This window comes from Hyaena hyaena, unplaced genomic scaffold (genome assembly GCF_003009895.1).
Source record: "Hyaena hyaena isolate Hyena2069 unplaced genomic scaffold, ASM300989v1 scaffold_446, whole genome shotgun sequence".
In the NCBI taxonomy this organism is placed as follows: domain Eukaryota; kingdom Metazoa; phylum Chordata; class Mammalia; order Carnivora; family Hyaenidae; genus Hyaena; species Hyaena hyaena.
In genome coordinates, this window is record NW_024081081.1 from 911843 (window position 1) to 938101 (window position 26259).

The following is a 26259-nucleotide window of genomic DNA, read 5'->3' on the forward strand; positions in this document are numbered from 1 at the left end:
TCCCATTGTATATTTTTGGCTCCTTTGTTGTAGATTAATTGATCATAAAAACGTGAGCTTGTTTCTTGGCTTTCTATTCTGTTCTATTGATCTATGTGTCTATTTTTGTGACAGTACCATAGTGTTTTGATCACTACAGCTCTGTGTAGTATATCTTGAAATCTGGGATTCTGATACCTCCAGTTTTGTTCTTCTTTTTCATTACTGCTTTGGGTTTTTGAGGTCTTTTGTGGTTCCATACACATTTCAGGATTATTTGTTCTGGGCCTGTGAAAAATGTTTGAATTTTGATAGAGATTGCATTAAACCTATAGATTGCTTCAGGTAGTATGAACATTTTAACAATATTGGTTCTCCCAATCCATGAGCAAGGACTATTTTTCAATTTGGTTAGGTCATCCTTAATTTCTTTCTTCAGTGTTTTACAGTTTTTGGAATACAGGTCTTTCACCTTCATTCAGTTTATTCCTAGGTCTGTTATTCCTTGGTGGTTCAATTGTAAGGGGTTTATTTTAAAATTTCTCCTTCTGTTACTTCATTATTAGTGTATAGAAATGTAACAGATATCTGTATGTTGATTTTTTTATCTTGTGACTTCACTGAGTTCATTTATAAGTTCTAGCATTTTTTTTGGTGGAATTTTTAGGGTTTTCTATATATAGTACCATGTTATCTGCAAATACTGAAAGTTTTACTTCTTCCTTACCAATTTGGATGGCTTTTCTTTTTTTCTTTTTCTTTTTTTCTTTTCTTTTTTTTTTTTGGTCTGGTAATTGTGGCTAGGACTTCCAGTACTTTGTTGAATAAAAGTGGTTGAAAGTGGACATCCTTGTCTTATTCCCGACCTTAGAGGAAAAGCTTTCAGTTTTTCACCATTGAGTATGATGTTACCTATGGGTTTTTCATATATGGCTTTCATTAAATTGAGGTATGTTCCCTCTAATCCTACTTTGTTTAGAGATTTTGTCACGGATGTATCTTGTGTTTTGTCAAATGCCTTTTCTGCATCTAGTAAGATATTCGTATGGTTTTATATCCTTTATATTGTTAATGTAACATACCACATCGGTTGATTTGCAAATATTGAACCACCTTGTATCCTTGGAATAAATCCCACTTCATCGTGGTGAATGATTTTTTAAATGTATTGTTGGATTTGGCTTGCTAATATTTTGTTGAAGATTTTTGCATCTATGTTCACTAGAAATTTTGGCTTGTAGTTTTCTTTTTTTGTAATGTCTTTATCTGGTTTCAGTATCAGGGGAATGCTGGCCTCATGGAATTAGTTTGGAAATTTTTCTTCTTCTAATTTTTGGAATAGTTTGAGCAAAAGAGGTAATAACTCTTTAAATGTTTGGTTGAATTCACCCGTGGGGTCCTCTGTTTCTGGACTTTTGTTTGTTGAGAGTTTTTTGTTACTGATTCCATTTTATTGCCAGTAATCAGTCTGTTCAAATTTTCTATTTCTCCCTGATTCAGTTTTGGAAGGTTAAATGTTTCCAGAAATTTATTCATGTCTTCTAGGTTGTCCAAATATTGGCATATAATTTTTCATGTATACTATATAATCCTTTGTATTATATGTAATCCTCTGTATTTCTGTTTGTTGGTTGCTATTTCTCCTCATTTCTGATTTTACTTACTTGAGTCTTTTCTCTCTCTCTTTTTGATGAGTCTGACTAATGGCAAATCAATATTATTTATCCTTTCAAGAACTATCTCCTGGTTTCACTGATCTGCTCTACTGTTTTTTAGACTGTTTCACTTATTTCCATTCTAATATGATTAATCTTTTCTGATTTTGTTGAGATTTGTTTAGTGGTCTAACATGTGATTTATTCTGGAGAAGATGTCATGTGCACTTGAGAAGATTATGTATTCTGCTGTTTTTAGATGGAATGTTCTGAATATATCTACTAGATCTATCTAGACCAAAGTGTCATTCAAAGCTATTGTTTCTTTGTTGATTTTCTGTTTCTTTGTTGATTAACTGATGTTAAGTGGAGTGTTAAAATGCCCTACTAAAAGTGTATTACTATCAATCTGTTCATTTATGTATGTAAATGGTTGTACTGGGGTGTTCTCATGTTGGGTGTGATTGTTATATCTTCTTATTGGATTGTTCCCTTTATCATTGTGCAGTGTCCTTCTTTGTATCATATTACAGTCTTTGTTTTAAAGTTCGTTTGTCTGATATAAGTATTGCTACTCCAGGTTTCTTTTTGCTTCTGTTTGTATGGTAAATGCTTTTCTATCTCTTTACTTTCAATATGCAAGTGACTTCGGGTCTGAGGTGGGTCTTTTGTAGGCAGCATAGAGATGAGTCCTGCTTTTTTATCTGCTCAGTCACCTTCTGTCTTTTGATTAAAGCATTTTGTCCATTTACATTCAATATAATTATTGATAGGTATGTACTTACTGTCATTTTGTTACTCGTTTTATGGTTGTTTTTGTAGTTCCTTTGTTCCCTTCTTCTCTTATTCTCTTCTCTTGTGGTTTGATGGCTTTCTATAGTAATATGCTAGGATTACTTTCTCTCTATTTTTCACATATCTATTATAGGTTTCTGGTTTTTTATGTGTAGTTACCATTAGGTTGACATAGAACATCTTATGCATATAGCAGTCTATGTTAAGTTGATGGTTACTTAAGTTTGAACCCATTCTAAAGCACTAAATTTTTATTCTCTCCCCATGTTTTATCTATATGATTCATACTCTATAACCTTTTATTCTGTGAATCCCTTGATTGATTTTTATACATATAATTGATTTTATTGCTTTTGTGTTTTAATCTCCATACTGTTTTTATAAGTCATTAATCTACTACTTTTATAAAGTTTTGTACTTACTTGTGAAAATTTTTTTCCTTTATTAATTTTCTTTTTATTAAAGTGTTTTTATTTGACAGAGAGAGTGAGTGAGTGGGTGAGTGGGCAGGGGAGAGGCAGAAAGAGAGGGAGAGAGAAAAAATCCCAAGCAGGCTCCACATTGACGGCACAGACACAATGTGGCCTTGAACTCATGAACGGTGAGATCATGACTTGAGCTGAAACCAAGAGCCAGGCACTTAACCAACAAACCACCCAGGTGTCTCCCTTTCATAATTTTCTCACTATGTTTATTTCCACTCAAAGGCTTCCCTTTAACATTTCTTGGAAAGCTAGATCTCTTTTTCGATTCTGAACAATAGTCTTGCTAGGTGGAATAATTTTTGTGGCAGGTTTCCACCTTTCATCACTTTTAACATACCATGCCATTCATTTCTGGCCTGCAAAGTTTCTGCTGAAAAATCAGCTGAGAGTCTTTATAGGGTTTCCCTTGTATATAACTATTTTCTTTACCCTCATTGCTCTTAAAATTCTTTTTCATTACTTTTGTCATTTTAATTTCTGTCTGTCTTGGGTAGACCTCCTTGGGTAGATTTTGTTGGGGCTCTCTGTGCTTCCTGGACCAGGATTTCTGTTTCCCTCCCCAGATTAGGAAAGTTTGCAGCTATTATTTCTTCAGATAAATTTTATGCCCCTTTTCCCTCTAGTCTCCTTCTGGAATCCCTATAATGTGAATGTTATTACACTTGATGATGTCACTGAGTTCCCTTAATCTATTCTTGTTTTTATTAAAATTTATTCTTTTTACTGTTCAGCTTGGTTGCTTTCCATAACTCCATCTTCCAATTTGCTGATCTGTCCTGCTTTCTCTAGTCTAGTAGTTATTCCTTCTTGTGTATTCTTAATTTCAGTTATTGAGTTCTTCATCTCTGATTGGTTCTTTTTTATATTTTCTATCTCTTTGTCGAAGGTCTCACTGAGACCCTCCACTCTTTTCTCAAGTCCAGTAAGTATCTTTACGACCATTACTTTGAATTCTCTATCAGGTATATCAGGTATATTGCTTATTCCTATTTCATTTCACTCTTTTGGTATGATTTGGCCACACTCTTTCATTTGGGACATATCCCTCTGTAGCTTCATTTTTTCTAATTCTCTGTGTTTGTTTCTATGTATTAGGAAAGTCAGCTATGTCCCCTGATCTTAGAAGTAGTGGTCTTATGAAGAAGAGGCCCTGTAGTGCCCTGCAATGCAGTGTCCCCTGTACACCAGAACCAGGTGATTCAGATGTCTCATATATTTTGTGCACCCTTCTGTTGTGATTCAAATGCTTTTGCCTTCAATCCAGTCAACTGCAATGGCCCCCTTTGGCTGTTGCAGATAGGGTTTGGTCCTTGTGGTTTAAGGGACCAGTCTGAGTCTGCCTTGGACTTGTAGTTGGGTCAGATAAGATGTCTGCCCTCAGTCAGTCTGTTGGGATTGTAGTGACTCCAAACTACAGCGTTCTCTTTTTTCCCTGCCCCCTGTGAGGTTTTTGTTGGTGGACAGGACCAGAAGTGAGACCAGATGCCTGCCACCAACACATTGCTGATGTGTGCGGTTATCTTCCCCTCTCCCCAGGTCAAGAATCATGTTGGAGGAGTGCTGGTCACCACTGGGGCTGCTTGCAGAATGTCAGGCGCCATCTTGGAGGGACTCCCACCAAGAGAGGCATGTTGGATGGGACGCATCTACAGGAGAACAAAAAGGCCACAAAAGCTGTTAGCAAGCTTTTAGCAAGCTAGTTGTGAGTGTTTGCACACTGGTTCTGGCAGGTGTCCAGGCTTCTAGGCTGAAGGTTGGGGGGTGGGGAGAAATCCTCCACTAGCTCTTTTGCTCTTGGAGAAGTTTCATAAAGATCCCTCCCCCTCCAGTGCACGTTCTGAGGTCAGTAAATAATTCTCCTTCCAGTAATAACCCAAGTGCTTTCAACTGCTGCTTCTCTGCTGTACTCCACAGGATTGTTTGTAATGCTGGCTCTTTAAGGGTGGGACTCAGTTCCCTACTGCTCTGTGGCTCTCACAGAGCTAAGCCTGCTGAAATTTAACGTACTCAGAGTTAAACCTCACCCATCATAAAAACTCACATAGTTAAGTCCCTCTGGTTTTTCATGCCAAATGTTATGGGGACTCGTCTTCCCAGTAGAGGTCCCTCATGTCTGAGGTGCTGGGTGTGTGGTCTACTCCTCACCCTTCTCCGTGCTCTTGGTGTCCCTCCTGTTTGTGGTTGGTCTCACAGGGACTTTGGTTCCTGACTGCATCTCTGCTTCTCCTACCATTTGGAGGTCTCCCCTCTATGATTAACTGTAGAGAGTCTGTTCTTACAGTCTTTCAGTTATTTTCTGGGTTAGTTGCACTGCTATGGCTATGATCTAGGTGTATCCATGGGACAAAGTAAGCTTAGGATCCTCCTACTTTGCTATCCTCCCAGGCTCCCCATCAAATTCCTTTAAAAAAAGAAAGTCCTACAATCATGTAAATTCCATTAATTTTCCACAAAATGCAAAATAAAATGAAGAAAAATAATGGGTGTATTTAATGGAGAGACTGGTGGCTATTATGCTCAAATAATGTGTAGCCATCTCGCAAACATTTCAGTGACTCTAAGTTTAGAGATTAGGAGAGAGGAAATGTCCAAACCCTTGAGATGCTGTCTTCCTCTCCTTCCACTCATGTGCAAATGTCCTGAGGCATGTGCCTTTTGAGAACCTAGAGGCCAACAATTCCAAATGACTCTTAGTATGCCCAGGTCAGCAACTGTAGAGGTGGAAAGCCACTCCAAGCCGGTCCTTGGGCAGATAGGAATTAAAGTCCGTGAAGCAGGGTAGTGAATGAAAAGGAATGTGTTGTTGAGCTATGTAGAGAGCTCATGGGAAAGGGAAGAATAGGGAACTGAAGTAATAAAAACAGAAAAGAAATACTGTGTGAGGCTGATTGCTAGGAAGGAGACTGGGAGGTATGGTGAGATGAGACGTAGCCAATTTGCAGGGAGAGAGGCCAGGCTGGTATGGAGGGGAGGAGGACTGGAAGCTGACAGAGGAGGCATGGAGTCTGTACTAATGCAAGGGTCACTGAGGGGTCAGAGAGGATTCAGGTACCCAGACTGGCCTGCTGGTGGTATAAATAGTACTACAATGATAATGCAATTTTCATACTAATTATTTGACAATTATTGTAGTATTATCAAAACCCCAAAACAAGTGAACTAGAAAGAGCCTTCAATTTAAAATCTAGGCCTGGAATTATCATTAAATGGTTATGTAGCTTTACCCTTGAAAACCTCAACTTCCTCAGCTATTCAATGGAGAAATGCACAAAGTCATTTCCCAGGCTCTTTCACCTCCAACGTGCTGAAATGCTGGGGCCAGGCCAAGGTCATTGTCATGGAGACAGACGCAATCCTTTAAGACATTCAATTCCAAGTTCAGCAGTTTTCGGTCAGTTCATCTAAATTATCACAAACTCTAACATGACAAATCCACAGATAAAGAGGATTCTGTACTAATTTTTTTCCTTTCTTTTTCCCCCTTTACAGGCTCAGAGTTTATTTGTTAACCAGCAACAACTATAAATACAGTCAACCCTTTCAGAAAATGCCCAAATCCACTACTGACAGGTGTTAGTACATTTTGTAGATGGAGCAAAATTCTGTCTTATACATGTACTGATAGTCATAGGGCAAAGAAGGGGATCAAGAGAGCCAGCACGTGCTCACAGAGAGTCTCTGGGAGTTCGTGGTCTAGTGCAGCATCCTCCAGAGTACCTGGGTTGGTTCTGGACCAAAACAAAACAAATCCCACACTATAGAAGTTGTTGCAGTGTCTGTAATAGGCAAAGTCAAAGTCAATGATGTAGAGAGAATTGAGCCACATGTAGATATCATCCTAGTGAAAATATGTCATGATCCCCATTCCGAGTAAGTATACTTGAATATAGACTCCAAGTATACTCCAAGTATATCCTCTGTATTGTCCCTGTAGGACCATCTATGATGCAGAGTGCGGTACATTGGGGTAGCGTCTGGAGTCCTGGTGCCACATGACACCATCAAAGTCATGTAACAGGTAGAAAATGACACATTCTCCCTGAGCCCCAGGTCTCTAATCTCGAAACAGAGGTTAAGACATCTCTTGCATAGGACTTTGGTGAGAAATAAATGTATTAATGAAAGCCCTTTGTAAATGGTAAAATTAGTGAAAAAGCTATTCAAATGTAAATCATTAGTTGTAACTTTATATAGCCATATGACTTTAATACTCCTTGAAGTCTATGGTATATCTTTTAATTGAGATAATGTAGTGGGCATAACTTATTAGCTAACTGTAGCATTGTCAATGGTTTGCTTGGAAGAGGAATCTATCAGTAGAAACCTCTAAGTGTCCAAGGATCTGCATCTCATATACTTGAACTATTGGAAACAAGATATTTGTCAGGCTGGGGGTTCTAAAAACGTTGTCATAGTAGTTAGGAACTGTGAAGGGCAATATAGTCTGAGGGAGGGGGGAGGGGGGAGGAGAGGAGCAGAGAGATGCCACAAGGAGCATCTGTATTTATTCCTGGGGTGTGGGGAGAGGGGTGGCTGTTAAAGTACATATTCCACCTCACAACTTTGTCTTCACCAACACTAATGACCTTGGTGATCTCGCTCAGGAGGTTTTTAACTGTGTTTTCAGCCTCTTCTCACTGCTTATAGTAAACTGCAAGAGTGACAGATTGATGGAAGAACTGTTACACAAAAAGGAGCCAAGACTTGATGATTTTGAACATTTTCAATCTCTCTGGATAGCAAAACATGCTAAAATTAAGAAATGGCTTCTAGGTTGTCAGAAAAATGTGATCTACAGATAAAGCTGAATGAGACAGCTTTGCCCTTGGTTAGGACTTCAGAAAGATCAAAGGATCAGACCATTAGTGGGTCCCACCCAAGTTGCTGCTGAAGAGAGTGAGGGTGTTACATACAAGTTGTCTCAGGGGAACAATCGGACCCCTGGGAAATATTAGGGCTTTTGTTTCAGCCTTCTCAACAAAACCCAAACTAGAGAAAGGCTTTTCTCTAAGAGATTTCAGGATGTGACTTTTTTTTCTAGTACAGCAAACCGCAGTGAGATTCACAGAGGTTTTGAGAAAATTACATCAGCAGAAACAGTTGTATTTTGGATTGAAAGGAGTAGAGACAATAAAAAATGAGGTCAGCAGACTCCAGAAAGTCTACTGGCAAGAAGCAGGCCAACCACACTAGTTGGATGCAAACGTGTACTGGCTTTATGAAAAAGGATGGCCCAGAGGGAAGACCAAAGTAAGCAGCATCGGAGAAATGTTTTCCAAAGATCCCTGCATCCTTGTATCCATGTCCTGTTGAGACCCCCTCCTTCTGAGTGTGGGCTGGATCCAGTGACTTGCTTCTAACAAATAGAATATGGACAGTATTGTTGCTAGATCAAGTTATAAAGCACTGTGATTTCCATATTGTTCCCTGCCACACTGTATAAGCCACTCAGTCTGTGGTGGTTTGTTACAGCAACCTTAGCAAACTAATATAATCAGCAAATGGGAGAAGAAGAATTATGGAAAATCAAGTAGAAGACAGATCAAAGAATGATTTGCTCTGATAAACAAACAGTAGTCCTGTGGAACACTGACATCCCCTCACTACATCCTGGCAAACAAACAGACAACAATTAATGTGTGCCTATCAAAATCCCATCACCATAGGCTCTTCCCATCAAAGAAGTTATACGGTTGATGCAATGTGATGCAATGAGTCACACTCACGTGGACATGCCCCTTGCATCACAAGCTCCTTCACATACCTCAGAAAGGTAAACGGGGTAGAGTAATTAAAGGAAAACAAACCAGAGCAAAGCCCTGAGGCAAGGTCAGAAGAAAGGTCAATATAAGGAGAATCTACACGTATCTTGCCTCGGAGATAGATTTGTTCCTTAAAATAGTAAATGAATAACTAGAGAAGATTTGACTCCCTTTTGTATAAATTAATTTATAGCACTAGTTGATCCATTTAAAGAACCATAGGGTGAATCCCTTCAATAAGAAAATATCAGCTTCTAATGTACCACTTACGTAAGTTTGGGCTCTATGGAGAAGCACAAGCCAGCCGGGTTCTGAATGTGCATGAGTGGTCTCCTCGGGCTCAAGATCCAGCAATTCTCAAACACTATACATATTAGCTTTCAATTAATAAGCAAAAAGCAATTGATTATGGAAAATCCAGGGCTGAAAAATAGATGTTGTGATTAAAATTCATGCTGACTGCTCTCATCCGGGGCTGGCAAGTCCTGATTGGGGAAAAAAAAATTCTTTTTTGTTGACTTTGTTAATACTTGAGAAGAAAGACAGAAGAAATGAATTATATTCCAATGGTCCTTAGAGAGAAGCACTGATTCCTGAGGCAGCATAATTATCTGCTTCCAGCCCTTGACCTTTACTCCCTGATGACTGACAGAGAGGGAAGGGAGAAGGGAGCCAGGCTCTCCAGAGCTCGGAGCTCAGTGTGAGCTAGAAGTGCCAAGAATTGTTCTGCTCCTAACCAATTGCTATAGAAATGTAGGTTATGTGCAGCACATAAAGCTGCATTGAAATATGGTTCAATACCGTTTCTGCCAGATCCCTGGAATAGATCAGATGCATTCTGCCACCAGGGGCTGGTGTGAGTAGTGTATAATTTTTAAAGGCATTTCATACACGCACCAAACATGGAAAAAAATATGGAAATGCAATCATGATAAGGAGTGACGTTTCTCAAGGTGCGCCATTTGCAATATTTTGATTATCTCCCATTTCTGAACGGCAAAGCAGCTTCTGTTAATAAACAGTAAACTTCAATTAGACATCTGTGAATGTAATCTAAATGGAACGCTTGGCTGGCACGTGTGTGTGTCACCAGTTTTCCCACAGACTGTGTGCCTGTGATCCAGGCTGGGGATAGGGAAGAACGTTTCCAGCGATCTCATGAAGCACTGGGTATTTCACTCCTGTGAGCATGCAGAACCCCTATGCTAATGTTGATGTCATTCATTTCCTTTCTTGGCCTTTCCCACAAGTCCCTCACAGTCTGACTCCCTGATCAAGAATTCAGAGTCTACAGAGCAGCCATTCTCTGAATGGAAGCCTTCCCCTGATCCTAGGAAAGCATTTAGAATGAGGATCTTGGAGTCAGATAAATCTGGGTTTGAATTTAAGGCTTCACGGTGTACCGATCATGTGATCTGGGAAAATGATCTGTGTTCTCAGCTAAGTCACCCCATCTATGAATGGGGATCATGAAAAGGTGCCCCTTTAGAGCCAGACCCTGTTGTAATGTGATAAGGACACCATGGGAAATCAAAGTGGCAAAACTCCATGCCTCATAGTTTAGTATGGAGCCATTGGCAACACATGAAAATAACAAAATTACATGGTGTATTGGAAGGTGATAAGGACTGTGAAGAAAAATATAATGCAGGGCAGAGGATGTGGATGATGTGGGAGCAAGAGTTGCAGTTTTGAGTGGAGTGGTCAGGGAAACTGCCATTTGCATGTGCTAGGAACTTGCCAGGTGCCAGGTGGTTGGGAGGAAGAGGGATCAACAAGCACAAACACTCAGAGGCCAGAGCGCTGCTGACGGCTCCAGGAGCAGCAAGGAGGCCAGCGTGGCTGCAGCTGAGGGACGGAGGAAGAGAAGCTGTAAGAAGGCAAAGGGATAACTGGAGGTAGGAGGGTTTGGGGAAGGGGGGTGGCCCGTAGGCCAATTCGCAGGCTTGGGTTTTTATGATGAACAAGAGGGAAAGCCGTTAGTGTGTTGTGAACCAAGAAGTGGCCTAATCTTCAAGGATTCAGTGAATTAAAACAAGGTGAAGATAGGGGTTTCTGGGTGGCTCCGTCGGTGAGGTGTTCAACTCTATTTTGGCTCAGGTCGGGATCGTACAGTTTCATGAGTTTGAGGCCCACATTGGGCTCTGTGCACTGACCACTTGGAGCCTGCTTGAGATTTTCTCTCTCCCTCTCTCTCTGCCCCTCCTCTGCTCATGCTATCTCTCTCTCAAAATAAATAAATAAACTTAAAAAAAGATGAGTGGCACCTGGGTGGCTCAGTCAGGTAAGTGTCCAACTCTTAATTTTGGCTCAAGTCATGATCTCACGGTTTGTAGGTTCCAGCCCTGCCTGGGGCTGTGAGCCCGGAGCCTGCTTGGGATTCTCTGTGTCTTTTGCTCTCTCAAAATAAATAAATACACTTTAAATTTCCTTTACAAGAAGAAGATGATGACAAAGATGAAGAAGAGGAGGAGAGAAGGGGAGAAGGGGAGGGGGGAGGAAGTAAAAGAGGAAGAGGAAAGGAAAAGGAAAAAAAATGCTACAAAGTACTATGCACATCTCCTGGGGAAGGAAGTTGCTCTAAAAAATGAGATCTTAAACCCTTTTCACATTCCCCAGAGAATCAGACTGATCTTTCTTTCTCGTCTCCCTTACCCCAAGATTATGTGACTTATGCATACAATTTTGGTTGGCAATTTTTATGTTGCCTGAATTAATGGCATGAAACTTAAGTAATAAGAAGGAAGTCTGGAAGCAAAGCACATTGTTTTATTAGAGATTCTGGCAATTTCTGTGGGTGGTTTCTGCCCTGCTGGGGCAAGGAAGTCAGATACGGTTGGCCATCTATCCATCGGCAGTTGTCCAGAAATAAGGGTGTTCTTGACCAGTGTCTGAAGATTCACTCCACATATCTGTCTGGAGAGTGCAAGGCTATGTTCTCCCAAAACAAAGAAAGACAAAGACAAGGATGGGGCTGATGGAGTACCTTGTCCATTTGGTGAGAAATTCATTCTGCAATTTCATGATCTCATAGTCATTACATTAATCTGTAGCTGTTTTTCTCTTTACTAACTTCTGCTAAGTAGACAAAGGTCAAAAGAGAGATAGAGATGAAGAGACGCAAGCTCACTAACACCCTCCCCATACGAGATTTGAGGCAGTCGGCCAACTGGGCTGGGTCATTAAAATGTCTCCTGAGGAAGAAAGGCTCACAAGTCCCCAGCATGCATCTTAAGTCTTGAGTTCCTTTCTCGGCGCTGGGTAAAACAGTGCTGAGAGACCTCAAATGCCACATTGTCCCAGACATTTTATTTTCCCAAGCAGTGTCTCTTTACGCAGTCTTTAGCTGAGGGAATGGCTCTACCTTGTAGTGCTCAAGCCAGAAATCTGGGAATCAAAGACTCCCCACACATAACTGGGAACTGAGTGATGTTCATTCTACTTGTCAAGCAACTCCCTGAGCCTCTGAACCCCTAGTGTGACTGTGATAGTTCAGAATATAAGCTGTTTCACCTCTTCTCCCTGTTTCTTATCATATCTTTGAATCCATCCACTGATTCATTAAAACCTGATTAGGTCCCTTCCCTACTTAAAATTCTCCAATGTCTCCTCATTTCCCAAATCCTTTAGGTTTACACATTAGACTCTGTAATTTGGCTACTGAACCTCTCCAGTATATTTCTCAGTACCTGACCTTCTTGCTTCATTTCCCCAACCAAAACACACCTTATACTCCAGCCGTCTTGAGTCTGTTGTTCTCCTAAAGTGTACCAAGCTGCTTGAAGCAAATCCTTTGTTGAATCTGCTCTCTTGCCATGACTTCTGGCCTCACTGAGACAAGGTGCCTCGTACATCTGCAGAGCTTCGGGGAACAGTGTCGACCAAGAGACACAGAGGTGCAAGTTCTGACTCTAAGCTCTGAATGCTTCTCCTGGACTCCTTCCAGACCGTGCCTGAGGGCAGCAGAGATCTTAAGGCAGATCTTTTCTGGAAGGCAGGGAATTCTTCTGAGACCGACTTTGGCTCCTTCTGAGGACCATACAATTGTCTAGGATACTTCCACCTGACTTTTCCCTACCTCTTTCCCTTACCCAGGGCCAGACGTGTGGTCTGACAGCTTTCCCAGTGTCTCCTGCATCATGCTGCACTTTCTCTCTCACTTCTTTTCCCTAATGATGTGCTTACACATTTAATCCTCTCTTGGCAGCTACTTCTCAGGGGATCCAGTCCCAGACTAATGCAATGACTGTCTGGTGAAAGCCTACTTATTTTTTTTAAATTTATTTTTGAGACAGAGAGTGACAGAGTGTAAGCAGGGGAGGGGCAGAGAGAAATGGAAACACGGAATCTGAAGCAGACTCCAGGCTCTGAGCTGTCAACACAGAGCCTGACATGGGGCTCAAACTCGTGAACTGTGAGATCATGACCTGAGTCAAAGTCAGCCGCTTAACTGACTGAGCCACCCAGGTGACCCAAGGATACTTTTTATCTGACATGGTTCTCCTCCATCTTATGACCCCTAGGTAAAATGATACATCATATGTAATAATAGTATATTATATAGGGTAACTAATAATATCATCTCCACTGTATCCTACCTGAAATGCCATCACATCTCCTATTACACTGCATCTGTCTATTACAGTGATGGTGTCTTACACCACACTCTCTATCCACAGAGCCGAGCACAGTTGCTGGCTCACAACCCACAATGGTTCATCAGTAACTAGAATAGTGCTTAGCACATAGTAGATGTTCAATAAATGCAGCTGAAAGAGTGAATGAACGGTGTTTACTGACTAAATGAAGGAAGGCCTGGATGAATGGCACACAGGACTGGAGGGCAGAGGTAGAAACCAAAGGTCATAGAGAAACATGAGGGAGAAAGAGCAAATGATTTCTTTCCCTGAAGGACTAATGGTGAATGAGCAAATTCTAACAGATAAGGTTTATTAAAAAAGATATCAAATTGCCCTACTGACGTTTTAATTAAAAGTATAATTATAAATCAGGTATTTGAAATTTTGTAATTTTAGGTTGGCTTGTTTGAGTACTTAGCCTGTCATTAGTTGTTACGTAGTAGAAGATGCATTGGGATTGGATAGCCTGAATGTTCTAGAAAGGTGGGCAATTTGTTGTGAGGAACACACAACTTCATCTCTGAATGAGAAAGAAGTAAATGTGCAGAAGAGATCTGAAAGAAGGTCATCGCCTTCATTTTGAACTGTGTTGTCAAGAGCAAGGTACTCTTCATGGAATGAGGAAGATACCAGTCTTCTATCTAGGGAGATACTACACTTTAAGAAATATCATTTAATCCCTGATGTATCTGCATTTGCAGTTTCTCATTTAAGAAATGAAAGCCACTAAAGTTTAAATAACTTGGATTCAAATCCCAGTTCTTCCCTTTGCTACCTGTCCTGTGTGACTTTGAATAAGGAACATAACCTCCCAGAGCACTAATCTCCTATAAAAGGAGAATAATAGTAAAACTTCCCATACAGTGTTTTTGAGGATTGAATGAGCTAATAAATGTGTACACCATAAGAACAGTGTCTGACACACAATTGCCGCTCAGTAAATGCGGGCTGAATTGACAGCCAGGGCTGTGGTGGCATCTAATGCATTTTAAAAACCTGAGCTTGGTATTTCTCCAAAAGTGAAATCTGCTTGGAAAGGTTGCTCATAATAACCCTCTCTTACTCTTGTGAGCCCACTCACTCTTTTGGGCTGTATTCTCAGCCCCGGTTCTGAGGAGAGCTCTCCTTTTGCAAGGTCTGAGAAATGTTTCCAGTCTCGTTACTACTTTTTAGGTCATCTGGCCCTCAGTCGAGCTGCTGATGCTACTGCCACTTTTCAGAGAGTTTATTCCCCGTCAGGTCTCACAGCCCAGCCCTCCATAAACACATGCAGCTGTAAAGCTGTGCTTTCAGGGGCTAATTCTCTGTCCTTCTCCCACTTGGCTGCTCCCCCGTCCGTGTACTTACTCTCCAAATCCTCCCTAGTCCACTTACTAAAACCCGTCTCCTGGAAAGGATCAAATAAACTATTTACATTAGAGGAATTTCAATAAATTGAACTAATATTTATATTAGAATGAGTCTCCTCATGCTAAATGCATCACCGACCAGCACAGGCAGCCCCACACTCTGCTGATGTCGAAGGGGACCCCAGGTGATCACTCCTTGACTCTGACTATGAAAAAGTGTGGTGGCTTTAAAGCATGTCCACAGATTCTTTCACATTCTTACTTTCAAGGGAGGGAGACTAGTCTGTACCCTAACACCCCTTTTACTGTGCCTGGACTTAACTTGCTTCACCAAAAAAATATAGTTAATGGTATGTGATTTTAGAGACTTGGTTGCACAAGGTGCTGTGTCCCCCTCCTTGCTCTACTTGTACTTCTCACTCTAGAAGAAGCTAGCTGACACTTCATGAGGAAGAAGCCCTGTCGTAAGGATAAGAGGCCTCTCACCAATAGCCATGTGGGTGCACCATCTTTAAATTTAATTTTTTTTAATGTTTTATTTATTTCTAGGAGAGAGAGAGAGAGAGAGAGAGACAGTGTGAGCAGGGGAGGGTCAGAGAGAGAGGGAGTGACAGACTCTGAAACAGGCTCCAGGCTCTGAGCTGGCAGTCAGCACAGAGCCCGACGCGGGGCTCGAACCCACGAACCGCGAGATCATGACCTAAGCGAAAGTCGGACGCTTAACCGACTAAGCGACCCAGGCGCCCCTAAATTTAATTTTTTTAATGTTTTATTTATTTCTGAGAGACAGAGAGAGGCAGCATGAGCAGGAGAGGGTCAGAGATAGAGAGGGCGACACAGAATCTGAAGCAGGCTCCAGGCTCTGAGCTAGCTGTCAGCACAGAGCCCGACACGGGGCTCGAACCTACGAACTGTGAGATCATGACCTGAGCCGAAATGGGACGCTTAACCGACTGAGCCACCTAGGCGCCCCAGTGCGCCATCTTTAAAGCATACTCTTCAGCCCCACTCAAGCCTGAGGATGACTTCATCCCCAGGCTACATCTTGGTATTCCTGATTCACAGAAACTATGAGAAACAAATACTTGTTGTTTAAGCTACTCGGTTTTGGGAAAATTTCTTACACAATAGCAGATAGTTAATACAAAGGAAACCTGGATGTTCTGATGTTCTGCAGTTAAAATAGGTGTTACATCGTGTTTCAAGGTAGTTGCATAGTTTCTTGTACCATCACAGAAAAATGGGGCCTGAAAATGCTAAAAAATTCCAAAGCCATGGTTGACTCTCATCCTAAGAATGCGTTTCAGGTGGTTTTAAGGACCAAAATAACGGCACCTTACATTCAGATAGCATTTCATGCCTGATCTCATTTGATCCTCACAATAATCCCGTTGGGAAAGTAGGAAAATTATTATTCTAAGTTTTGTAGATGACTTAAAGTGAACTGCTTAGTTTCATAGAAAATGAGTAATATGGATGGCATGAGAATTCAGGACCCCTCAATTTCAATCTAACATCATTTCTCCTGTATTATACTGTCTGCATGAATCCATTCCCATGCCAGTGACTGTTAGTTAATAGGAGAAAAGAAAGAAATACTGATGATTCATTCTGTGCCAAGATGTACACCAGGCATTTCAGATACTTTATTTCATATGATCATCACATCCAATTGCACAGCACTTGTTAACATCAGCTCTCACATGAGGACACTTGAAAGTGAGGGAAATTAACGAAAGCATTGCCCATGGCCCACTTTTGCCGCTCAGGGGTATAGGAATTACAGGTGTTACATATATCAAAGTCACTAATGTTCCATTTTTCTGTCCCTAAATTCCTTATAGTTATATAACCTGACATGAGAAAAGGTGGGATGATCCCTAAGTAATTTTGTCACTTAAAGACTCTCGTACTTGGGTAAAAGGCAAGGATAGAGCAGGCTTCCATTAGAATTGCAATCAAACTACCAACTTCTGCTTCTGCATTGGACTATTATAAGCCCATCACTGTCTTTTAAAACGGACAGAAATTAATGAAACAAATGAATCTAGTTTTTGGAAATACATCAGTGAGAACATCAGACATAAACTTCTGCCTCCACAGAGCTCACTTGAAAATGTTAAACAATCATAAATACACTAAAGTCTTCGGGGGAATTGTTATTCTGCCTCATGCCACTTCCTCATCCATCCCAGCTGGGTTATCAATAATATTTGCTAATCTTTTTATTTGTTCTTCATCAACAACTTCTCAACTACTTCTTAGTCACCATCTCAGATATCCCCTGCAGCCTTCACGATCAACAGTGACAAAAATAGCAGCAGCCCATATATACTGAGAGCTTGCCTAGGTGGAGCACTGTGCTTAGGTTTATGGTAATGATCTTATTTGATTATCATAACCCAATGAGATTAGCGCTAGTATTCCCACTCTATAGATAAAGAAACTGAATCTTAGGGAGGTTAAACTACTTTCCAGATATTGTACATCTTGTGAGTTATGTGACAACTACTAGCTGTCACAGCATGTGTTCATTTGAATGAGGTATACAGCCTCTCCTTCAGATGATCAGTCCTTCCTTACTGGTAAGATGGGCCTCATGCAGCTGAAACCCCCACTGCCATCCTTCTCTCCAATGAATAATGTACCTATGATCCTTCTGTTCTTCCTCCAGTCTCCAAGTAAGGGGCCTTCCTACTGGAGGACAGGATCTTCTCTTTCAGGCCTGGAGCTCTCTGGTCCTGTCTTCTCTAGATTTTCTCGCACTCTCTGCAAAGCTAAGTCATCCAGTGAATACTCTATTCCATCATATTCTCTTCCTCACCTCTCACTCATCCTTCAAACACCAGTCTATCTGCTCTCCTGACTACTCCACATGCTGTTTTCCCTAAGGTTATCAAAACAGTCCACCCCAGACTATGCAGACAGCACTTAGACTGTCTCTTACCAGATTTTACTCCCTGCATTTGACTGGGCCTATCACTCCCTCTTTCTCAAAAATCTGTCCAGTGTCCTAAGATACTAGCCACATGATTCCCCTACCTCTATCCCTTTTTGATCTCCTCCATATAATTTCTTCCACCCACATTTAAAATTTTGCTATTTCCAAAGGTTTCATCCTTGCTTGCCTTTTATTCTATATGCTTTTTTATTCAATAGCAATTTTGCTAACCATTAGAATGAGTACCTCCATGAGGATTCCTAAATCTGTATTTCTACTCCTAACTGATTTTGTAACCTTCTCATCCAAACTCTTACATCCAATTTTTATTGGAAAGTCTTTCACAGTGTTACACAGACATCTCAAACTTAACATAGATAAAACTGAACTCATGATTTTCCTCTTTCTCTCAATTCAGCTTTTCCTCTGATATTCAAGTGATGCCACCATTCCATGCCACTCGAGTCTGAAGTCAAGATCATTGCACAGAATCCACCTCTGGGCATCCTTCCTTCACTGCATGGCACCATTAATGTCTTAGATGACCCCCCCCCCCAGCTGTTCTTCCACCTAATGTTCCAACTACCCTTCTACCACAGGAGCTTGGCACCTCTTGCCTAGACTACCTTACTAATCTCTTAATTGTTCCCTCTGTTTCTAGGCTTTTCCAACCTGCTGCCAGAGTAATATTTTTAAAATCCTTCAATGTGGGAGCACCTGGGTAGCTCAGTCGGTTAAGAGACTGGCCTCAGCATAGATCATGATCTCATGGTTTGTGGGTTTGAGCCCTGTGTTGGGCTCCGTGTTGACAGCTCAGAGCCTGGAGCCTGCTTCAGATTTGTCTCTCTCTCTCTCTCTCTCTCTCTGCCCCTTCCCCATTCATACTCTGTCTCTCTCTGTCAAAAATAATAAATATTTTTAAAAATTAAAAAAATTAAATCCTTCAATGTGACTCTACTACCTGTAAATATTGTCTGTCTCTCTTTCTGTCTGTCTCCTTCCCTCTCTTCTCATCGATCCTTAATGACATTTAGGACCACTTACTCTAGCTCCTTTCTCCTGTTAATGTCTCAGGCCTATTTCTCTCTCTCTCTACACTCCAGGCTCTTTTCTAAAGATCTAATCAGTCTTTAGTAATGGTGGAGTCACTTCTTAGATCAACATCCTTACCTTTCTTGTACATCTATTCATTAAAAACTCAAGTCAAGTGTGACCTCTTCCAAGAAGTCTTCTCACAGGCTGGGTTGGCTGCCTCTCTTGTGCTTCTATGCACTCTGCCTTCCCCTAACATGGCATTTCCCATCTTATATTAAATTTATCTGTGTCTGTCTTTAATACTAGAATGCAGTTCAGGTTTTCATGAGCTGGTCCCTTCTAGGCACTGGAGATACAGCAGGGAACAAAATCCAGAAATCCCTGCTCCTCTGCAACTTTTGTATTATTTATGAAAGTATACGTGGATAGATGAATATATGTAGAGAGAGATGATAGACGGATGGATGGATAGATAAATAGATAGATAGATAACAGAAAGAAAGAAAGAAAGAAAGAAAGAAAGAAAGAAAGAAAGAAGAAATAAGGAATAGTAGAAGGGAGTAAGGGCTAGGTAGAGAGTTAAACAATAATGATGTGACAGAGAACACCTAGAAAACATTTAAGCTTAGAGTTGGTTGATAAGAAGGAGTTAGTCATGTGGTGGTTGGTGGAAAACGAATCAGGAAGAGACGCCAGCTAGGGTAGGAAATGCAGTCAAGGCAAAAAAATGTTTGGCTGTTTAATAATCAGAACAAAGACAGGTCAGCATTCCCAGAACACAGTGTGCAGGGGGAGGTTGGGCTGAGCTAGCACAGAGAGGTGGCTAAAGGTGAGATGGCACTCAGCTGTGTGAGCTAGCAAGAGAAGTTTGAATTCTCTTCTGAGTTCAATGGGAAACCTTCAGTGGATTTTTGGTGGAGAAGAATAAAATCTAGATTGCATTTGTGAAAGTTCACTTTGGCTTCTGTGTGAGAGGAATGGCACAGAGAAAGGAAAATGTGCCCATAGGCAGCAAGTTAGGAGGCCGATGCAGGGAGTCCAGAAAAGATAGAGACCAGAGGCTTGGGTGAGGGTGCCAACAGTGGAGACAGAGGGATGAGATACACAGAGGCAGCATCACAGGACTGGTTGGTAGATTTAACGTGTAAATGGAGGGAAGGAAAGGCATCAAGGTTAAGTTTGCAGACTTCTGCCTTGAGCAACCGGATAAATGGTAGAGTTGTTTAGAGATGTGAGAAGAAGGAGGTATAAGGTCATGGAGGGAAATTGAGTGTCATCCTTTTATTTTTTTAATTTTTAAAAATGTTTTTTATTTATTTCTGAGAGAGAGAGACAGCGTGAGCAGGGGAGGGTCAGAGAGAGAGGGAGACACAGAATCTGAAGCAGCCTCGAGGCTCTGAGCTAGCTGTCAGCACAGAGCCCAATGTGGGGTTCAAACCCACGAACCATGAGATCATGACCTGAGCTGAAGTCGGACGCTTAACCCAGGCTGAGTTACCCAGGCGTCCCGAGTGTTCTTCTTTTAATCATGTTAAGTTTGAGATGCCCAACTAGAAAGTCTGCAGTTGCGGGGCGGGGGGCGGGGGGGGGGTGATGTCATGTATCAAATAGATTAGATCTTTTCTGGGAAGTGTGCTGATAGAAAAGAATAGAGCACCAAGGAAAGGTCCCTATAAGCTCCTCTGTGACCAAACCCTTGTGCCAACTCACAGAGGAGCTGGGGCTGGGTGAGGACTCCACGTCTGTTGTAAGTTTTATACATTTTCATTCCCGGACATTTGTCCAAGTCTCCAATTAACTCTTGTTCTGGTGTCGGCCTCAGTAAGTGGCTTCCTGCCACTGACAACATTTGTGCCACGTAACGGGTCTCCAGGCCCACCCATTACAAAGTGATGAAGCTATTTTCTTTAGAATGATCTTTCATAATCCTGTCAAACTTTACATATATATATTAAAAGTAAAATAGACAATTTCGCCAAGGGAAATAGGATATTTTATCATAGCTTGTTGTCCTGAACAAATTATATAAATAATAATGCATCCAACCACAGATGGTCCACTTCCCATGAAAGCTCTGCAATAAATCCCTAAGCCATAGCACCAGCAGAATTTTCTTTCTGCTCATCAATGAGGAAGCAAATCATTGCATCTCTCCCTTCAAAATGATCTCAGTATGCTAATAAAGTCATGTATTCTCCAGGTGATATTTTAATTTTTTAGTATGCTGGGTATAATTCGTTCCTACAAGGATATCAATTTTCTGACACATATGAGTCTAGAATACTTTCATTAAAGGCATATGGTTCAGTTACAAAAAAAAAAAAAGAAAGAAATGGTCTTCTCATTTATAATGTTTATACGTAGCTAAAGCAAAGAGATTCAGAATGGCACTCATTAATAAAACAAGTTTATCTTCCTGAGAAAACTGGAAACCTTTGAAGTCACTCTATTTTTGGTTTGTTTAATTTTTTTCAAAGAGAGACAAAATGACTCAGCACTTAATGTTTTGGCCTCTCCTTTGGCACTTGACTATTCTGCCTTATATTGTTATGTAGCAGCTTTCTTAGTGTGCCATGGTGATTTTGTACTGTGGCCATGAAACACGTATGCCACAGAGCATGGCTAGGCTGAAAGACATTTCCTGGGATTCCCTTCCCTGTCTGTTTCCGGTTTTGTCTTTTTACACTCGGAAGGTCAGTGCTTCTGTAGCTCACATTCTCTTGCAGAACGTTCACTCCACTGAGGTTGAAGGGGGTGAACATTAACATGGCTTCCGTCCACCTTACAGGTACCTGCTCCTGCTTGGGAATTCAAGCTCGGCCTTGCTCTGCCCCACTTTATATCCATTGCCCTTTCTAACAGGCTGTCCTGCATACTTCAGGCTCAAGTATCAGATGTAAAGGCAACAGTTTTAGACGGTGCTTAACCAGCTCCCACAATTGTCTAAGGTCAAATCCCCGTGTGTATGTGTGTGTGTGTGTGTGTGTGTGTGTGTGTGTGTGTGTCTGAGTGTGAGCGTGTGTGGTTCTGAGTATGAGTGTGAGAGTCTGAGTCTGTGTGGGAGTGTGTCTCTCTACATGTTTGTGAGAGTGTGTCTGTGAGAGAGAGAAAGAGAGAGAGAGAGAGTGTGTGTGCATGTGTGCATGTGCGTGTATGACAGAGAAGGGCAAGGGCAGAGGGAGGCACCTCCTAGTGGTTTTGCTTCTCTGCATGAATTCTGGCTGATACAATGTTCATGGTGCTGCTTTTACTCTCTGCTCTTTCTCTACTTTGGAGGATACACCTATTCTCCAGGCTTTAACTTTCACCTATCTAGCTGACTCCAACATTTCCATTTTTAAGCCCTTGTTTGTATCTGCATACCAAGCTTGCTTCAGGACAATCCCACTTAGGTAAAGTACCATTACTTCAAAAGCAATGTGTCTAAAGCTTAACTCACTAAGGCTCTTCCAGTCTCTATCAGAATCATGTCCACACCCCAGGCTGGAGACCCTTTCCTCTGTTATCCTGTCAACAATGGTTATTAGGTGGTTCCTCAGAGCTCCAGAGAACAGTAGGGGCCAGGGTAAAAGTTTAGTGGGTCGTACTTTTGACTCTACATGTCCACTTCTAATAGAGTTCTGTTTTTATGAAATTCCACCTACTATTTATTTTAAAAGAGCATCTTCTATTTACTTTTGAGTTCTCATGCAAATCCTTCCTCTATGGATGTCATATGGCTACACATCCCTCCCTGCCCTTCTCACTGGGTCATCTCTGATGCTGCAGGGCCCTTTCCCTTCACCCAGGGAGAACACTGGTAAAGAACTCCCTTAGATTGTTCTTACCCCATCCATTGTGGTCATGATAGTCTCAAAGCTTCAGCAAGACCCCCCCTGGCAAAAATTAACTACTACCTACTGATTGACAGAGTCTCTGGACTTTTTTTAGTCTTCTTCCTACCTGACTCATTCATATTTACTTCATCTGAACACCACCACCCGCATTCTTGAAATGTTTCTCCTCCTTGGCTTCTGAAGCACTAATCTGTCCTGTTCTGCTACTTAGAAAAGAAATATTAAATGTGTCATTATAAGAAAAAGTATCGACTGCTCCCCTTTGTCACCCTGTGTGCATGCACATGTACGTGTGCACATGCATGCATGAATGTGTACTCATCCTTCGTCTCTGCCCACACTCCTTGAACGATCTCATCTATTACCATCTCATTTAGTTCATCAATCTGCGATGAGCTAATGACTCCCAAGTTGTATCTCCAGCCATCATATTTTCAGTTACTCCAGACCCATAAACTTAAATACCCACTGGCCTCTACACCTAGATGCTCTTAAACTCAGCTCATCCCAGATTGAATTCATCCTTGTTCCTCAGTCCAAGCACATTTCTCTCCTTATCCATATCTGCATTCACCTCTCCCTTCTCTTGATTCTTTGCATGATATGTAAAATCACAATCACATATTAGCATTTTAATACTCTTTTATTATGCCTGTTAATTAGTTTTCTCAGTTAAATTCTAAGCTTCTTGAAGGCAGAGGGCACACTATTGGCTGGTCTTATACCAGTGTGATATCAGAAACTTAGCTTGACATCAAGTAAATATACAGAACCGAACTGAATCATTTTCAGGTACCATGGCTCTAGAAAAGGAAGTCATACCAGAAAAATCATAACAACATCTGCCATCTAAATCCAAAGGTAATGGATGCAATTCATTTTCTTTGAACACTACTAGTAGAAGAAATAATTTTAAAGTAAGAAAAAGGAAAAGGAAAGGAAATAATCTAAACCAGATTATAAAACTTGACTTAGAACTATGTCTTAAAATTTTTTTTGGTCTGCCTAATGTTGCATGACTTCATAATGTATTTCTCTCCACCTCCAAGTCTCTGATTGGATCTGTACCTATGAAGACAGATGATGTTTTAGACTACAGTGGCTCCATCCTTTTGACTCTGAAAAACAGTCAGAGACTGGGGTTGTGGGGAGGATGCTCAGAAGCAGAAGTGGTATTTCTTAGACCCTTCTAGCCCCTTCCATGGTCAGACTGTCCACAGGGACAGCTATTGGCCTTACACACCAGTGGCTGAGGGAGGAGTTCCCCACTCTCTTATCCCAAGCTACTCTGACTCTCAGAGGCCCTATATCTGCTATCTAGACACCTCTCTCTGACTAAAATGATAAAGGAGCTACTTATTTCCTCTCTTTCAAAGGGATAAAAATGAGTGAGTCATGAGTTCAGTACATCTCTGATTGTTCCAGAATAGTTGAAATCTTTGCTTTATGAGCACTAATCTAGAGAAACCAAAGAAATCATAACAGACAAAATTATCATGGTAAGGGAGTCTAGAAACATTTTGCATAGAAAAAATATTGAACTCATTCAGTGTTATATTTCCCACTTGTCTTTCTATAAGTCTAGAGTATAAGAAAGCAAATATTATCTCTTCAAGCTTGCCTGGCCTTGGGCCCAAACAGGCCAAGTTCGTCCTTGCCAGTCTCAGTCTCCCCACTCTGCCTCTCTACCAAACTCAATGATGCCCTTTATTCTTCTATCTCAGTCCCCTCCCATCTAAACTTCCCACAGGTAAGATTCTGATATTTGTCATTTACACATCCCACTGTGCCATTATCCCTGGGACTTATAGGAAAGTAGACAAAATAATTTTTTTCCTGTGGAAAAATATAACGTGGCCATTAGTTAGCAGGTGTGTATGGGGAAAAGGCTATCACTGTGAGAGAAGAAAGGAGCTCCCTGAAATCACATCAGAAGGCAGGTCTAGTGTTATAGCCTGTCGCACTCTCCCCTGCAAATGAATAAATTACTCATAATTAGCAAAGAATATTGTGGAATGATATTCATGATATTCATTGACTTTAGTCATTCAAATCCTGTCCCGGCCTCAACTCTAATTAAACAGTGGAGAAAAGAAAGACTATTAATTATTGTACATCCATTGTGGGCCCAGGACGAGGTATTTTCATCAAAATATCCAGGAATAATCCTACTTCTAGGTTAAAAGAAAAATTAGCCACATGGAGAGTAAAAAAACATCTGCTTTCGAACAATGGAGCAGTTCTTGTATGAAAATCTGACTCAGTCTTACTCTTTTATCTGTGCACTATCTTATAGGAGCTAATCATTTGCTCTCATTTCCTAGAACTGTACACAAGAGAAAGTGTTATGAGCATGAAGGGAGAAAGAATAATTAGAGTGGTTTCTAACAGAAGCTGGACAGATAAACGTCTCTAATCATCATTCTTTGATCACAAATGTCATTTATTCTTAACGTAATTTTCATTCCTGGTTTCTTCCCTCACTTAATAGCATTGAAATATCCTATTAGGTGTTACAAGATTTAAATCACTATAAATAAGTAATGAGGGCTCTTCGAAAGAAAGAAAGAAAGAAAGAAAGAAAGAAAGAAAGAAAGAAAGAAAAGAGCCCAGAAAATGTGAAGTTTTGAGTGAAGAAAGTAGTTGCAGGGTGGGGGGAAGGGTAAGGCCTTAGAAGTCCATACAACAAAACAACAAGCACTACTTGGTGATTCATCCTGTTGGTACCTGATATCCCTCATGGCTCCTGAGCCTACCTTCTTTCTTCCCTTGATATCTCAGGCTTCCAGGCTACCTTAGAACCTAAAGGCTGCACTTAGAACCTACATTTCTGAGGATGACATTGTGCTGGCAGGCACAGTCCATGTTGTGCCCAGTCACCCAGCTCCCTTCACTGCCAGCTGTTCAGAGCTCCCCAACCTTCACCATGGAGTGAAAGCACCAGTGTCATCTCCTGCAATTTCAATGGACCCAAGAGTCAAGTGATCTCTCTGGAATCACAAAGCTTTGGGGTTTAGGCATTTACTTATTTTGAGAAAGACAGAGATAGTGCTAGTTGGGGAGTGGTGAGAGAGAGAGAGAGAGAGAGAGAGAGAGAGAGAGAGAGAATCCAGGGTAAGTTCCATGTTGCTAGGACAGTTTGAACTCACAAACCTGTGCCAAAATCAAAACTAGTCATTTAACTGACTGAGCCACCCAGGTACCCCTAGTGTTTAGGCATTTAAAAATTATGATTAGCACTTTAAAGATAGGAAATGGAACTTATTACTTTGTTATTTTCTACGAAGTGAATTAGAACTCATCATATAGTGGGTCACTTATTTGTTAAACCCTTGACCTAATCAGTGAATGGTCTGGCGTTCTTTCATCATGACATGTCGTCTTACTGAAAACCTCCAGATCATGAGTTGAACCAATTCGATCCACAGGAATGAACTCTCTAGATTCACTATAGAAATATCCTTTACATATTGTAAAAGGTTGACTAATTAGTTACCTGCTACTGGGTTTCTTGAGAGTTAAATTTGACATGAAAGATGCCTCTTCAATGTATACATACACTGAAAAGCACTGACATACCTTTTCCTTGTACTGATGCTTTCCTGACATACTGGTGTCAGAGAGCCTAACCTTGTTCCTGTCACTTTTTAAAGGGGAACAATAGATGTTGGCCACTAAATTTCCTGGCTGTAGTGAGCATCTCCGATTATATTTTACCTGGTCTATCTTTTCCATGGGAGGCATACTTTTATCTTCAGGCCCCTACTTAATGTGGAATAATA

The 26259-nt window shown here is 41.1% G+C and overlaps 1 protein-coding gene across 1 annotated transcript in view; it reads right to left on the reverse strand.

The window, feature by feature from the left end:
* Positions 1–4458: 4458 nt before the first annotated feature.
* Positions 4459–26259, reverse strand: part of ZMAT4 (zinc finger matrin-type 4) — a 338356-nt gene continuing 316555 nt past the window's right edge. The window contains exons 7-8 of the mRNA XM_039253399.1: positions 8126–8270; positions 4459–4560 (exon numbers count right to left, since the gene is read on the reverse strand). Coding sequence (XP_039109330.1) covers positions 4459–4560; positions 8126–8270 — 247 coding nt within the window. The remainder of the gene's footprint in view (positions 4561–8125; positions 8271–26259) is intronic.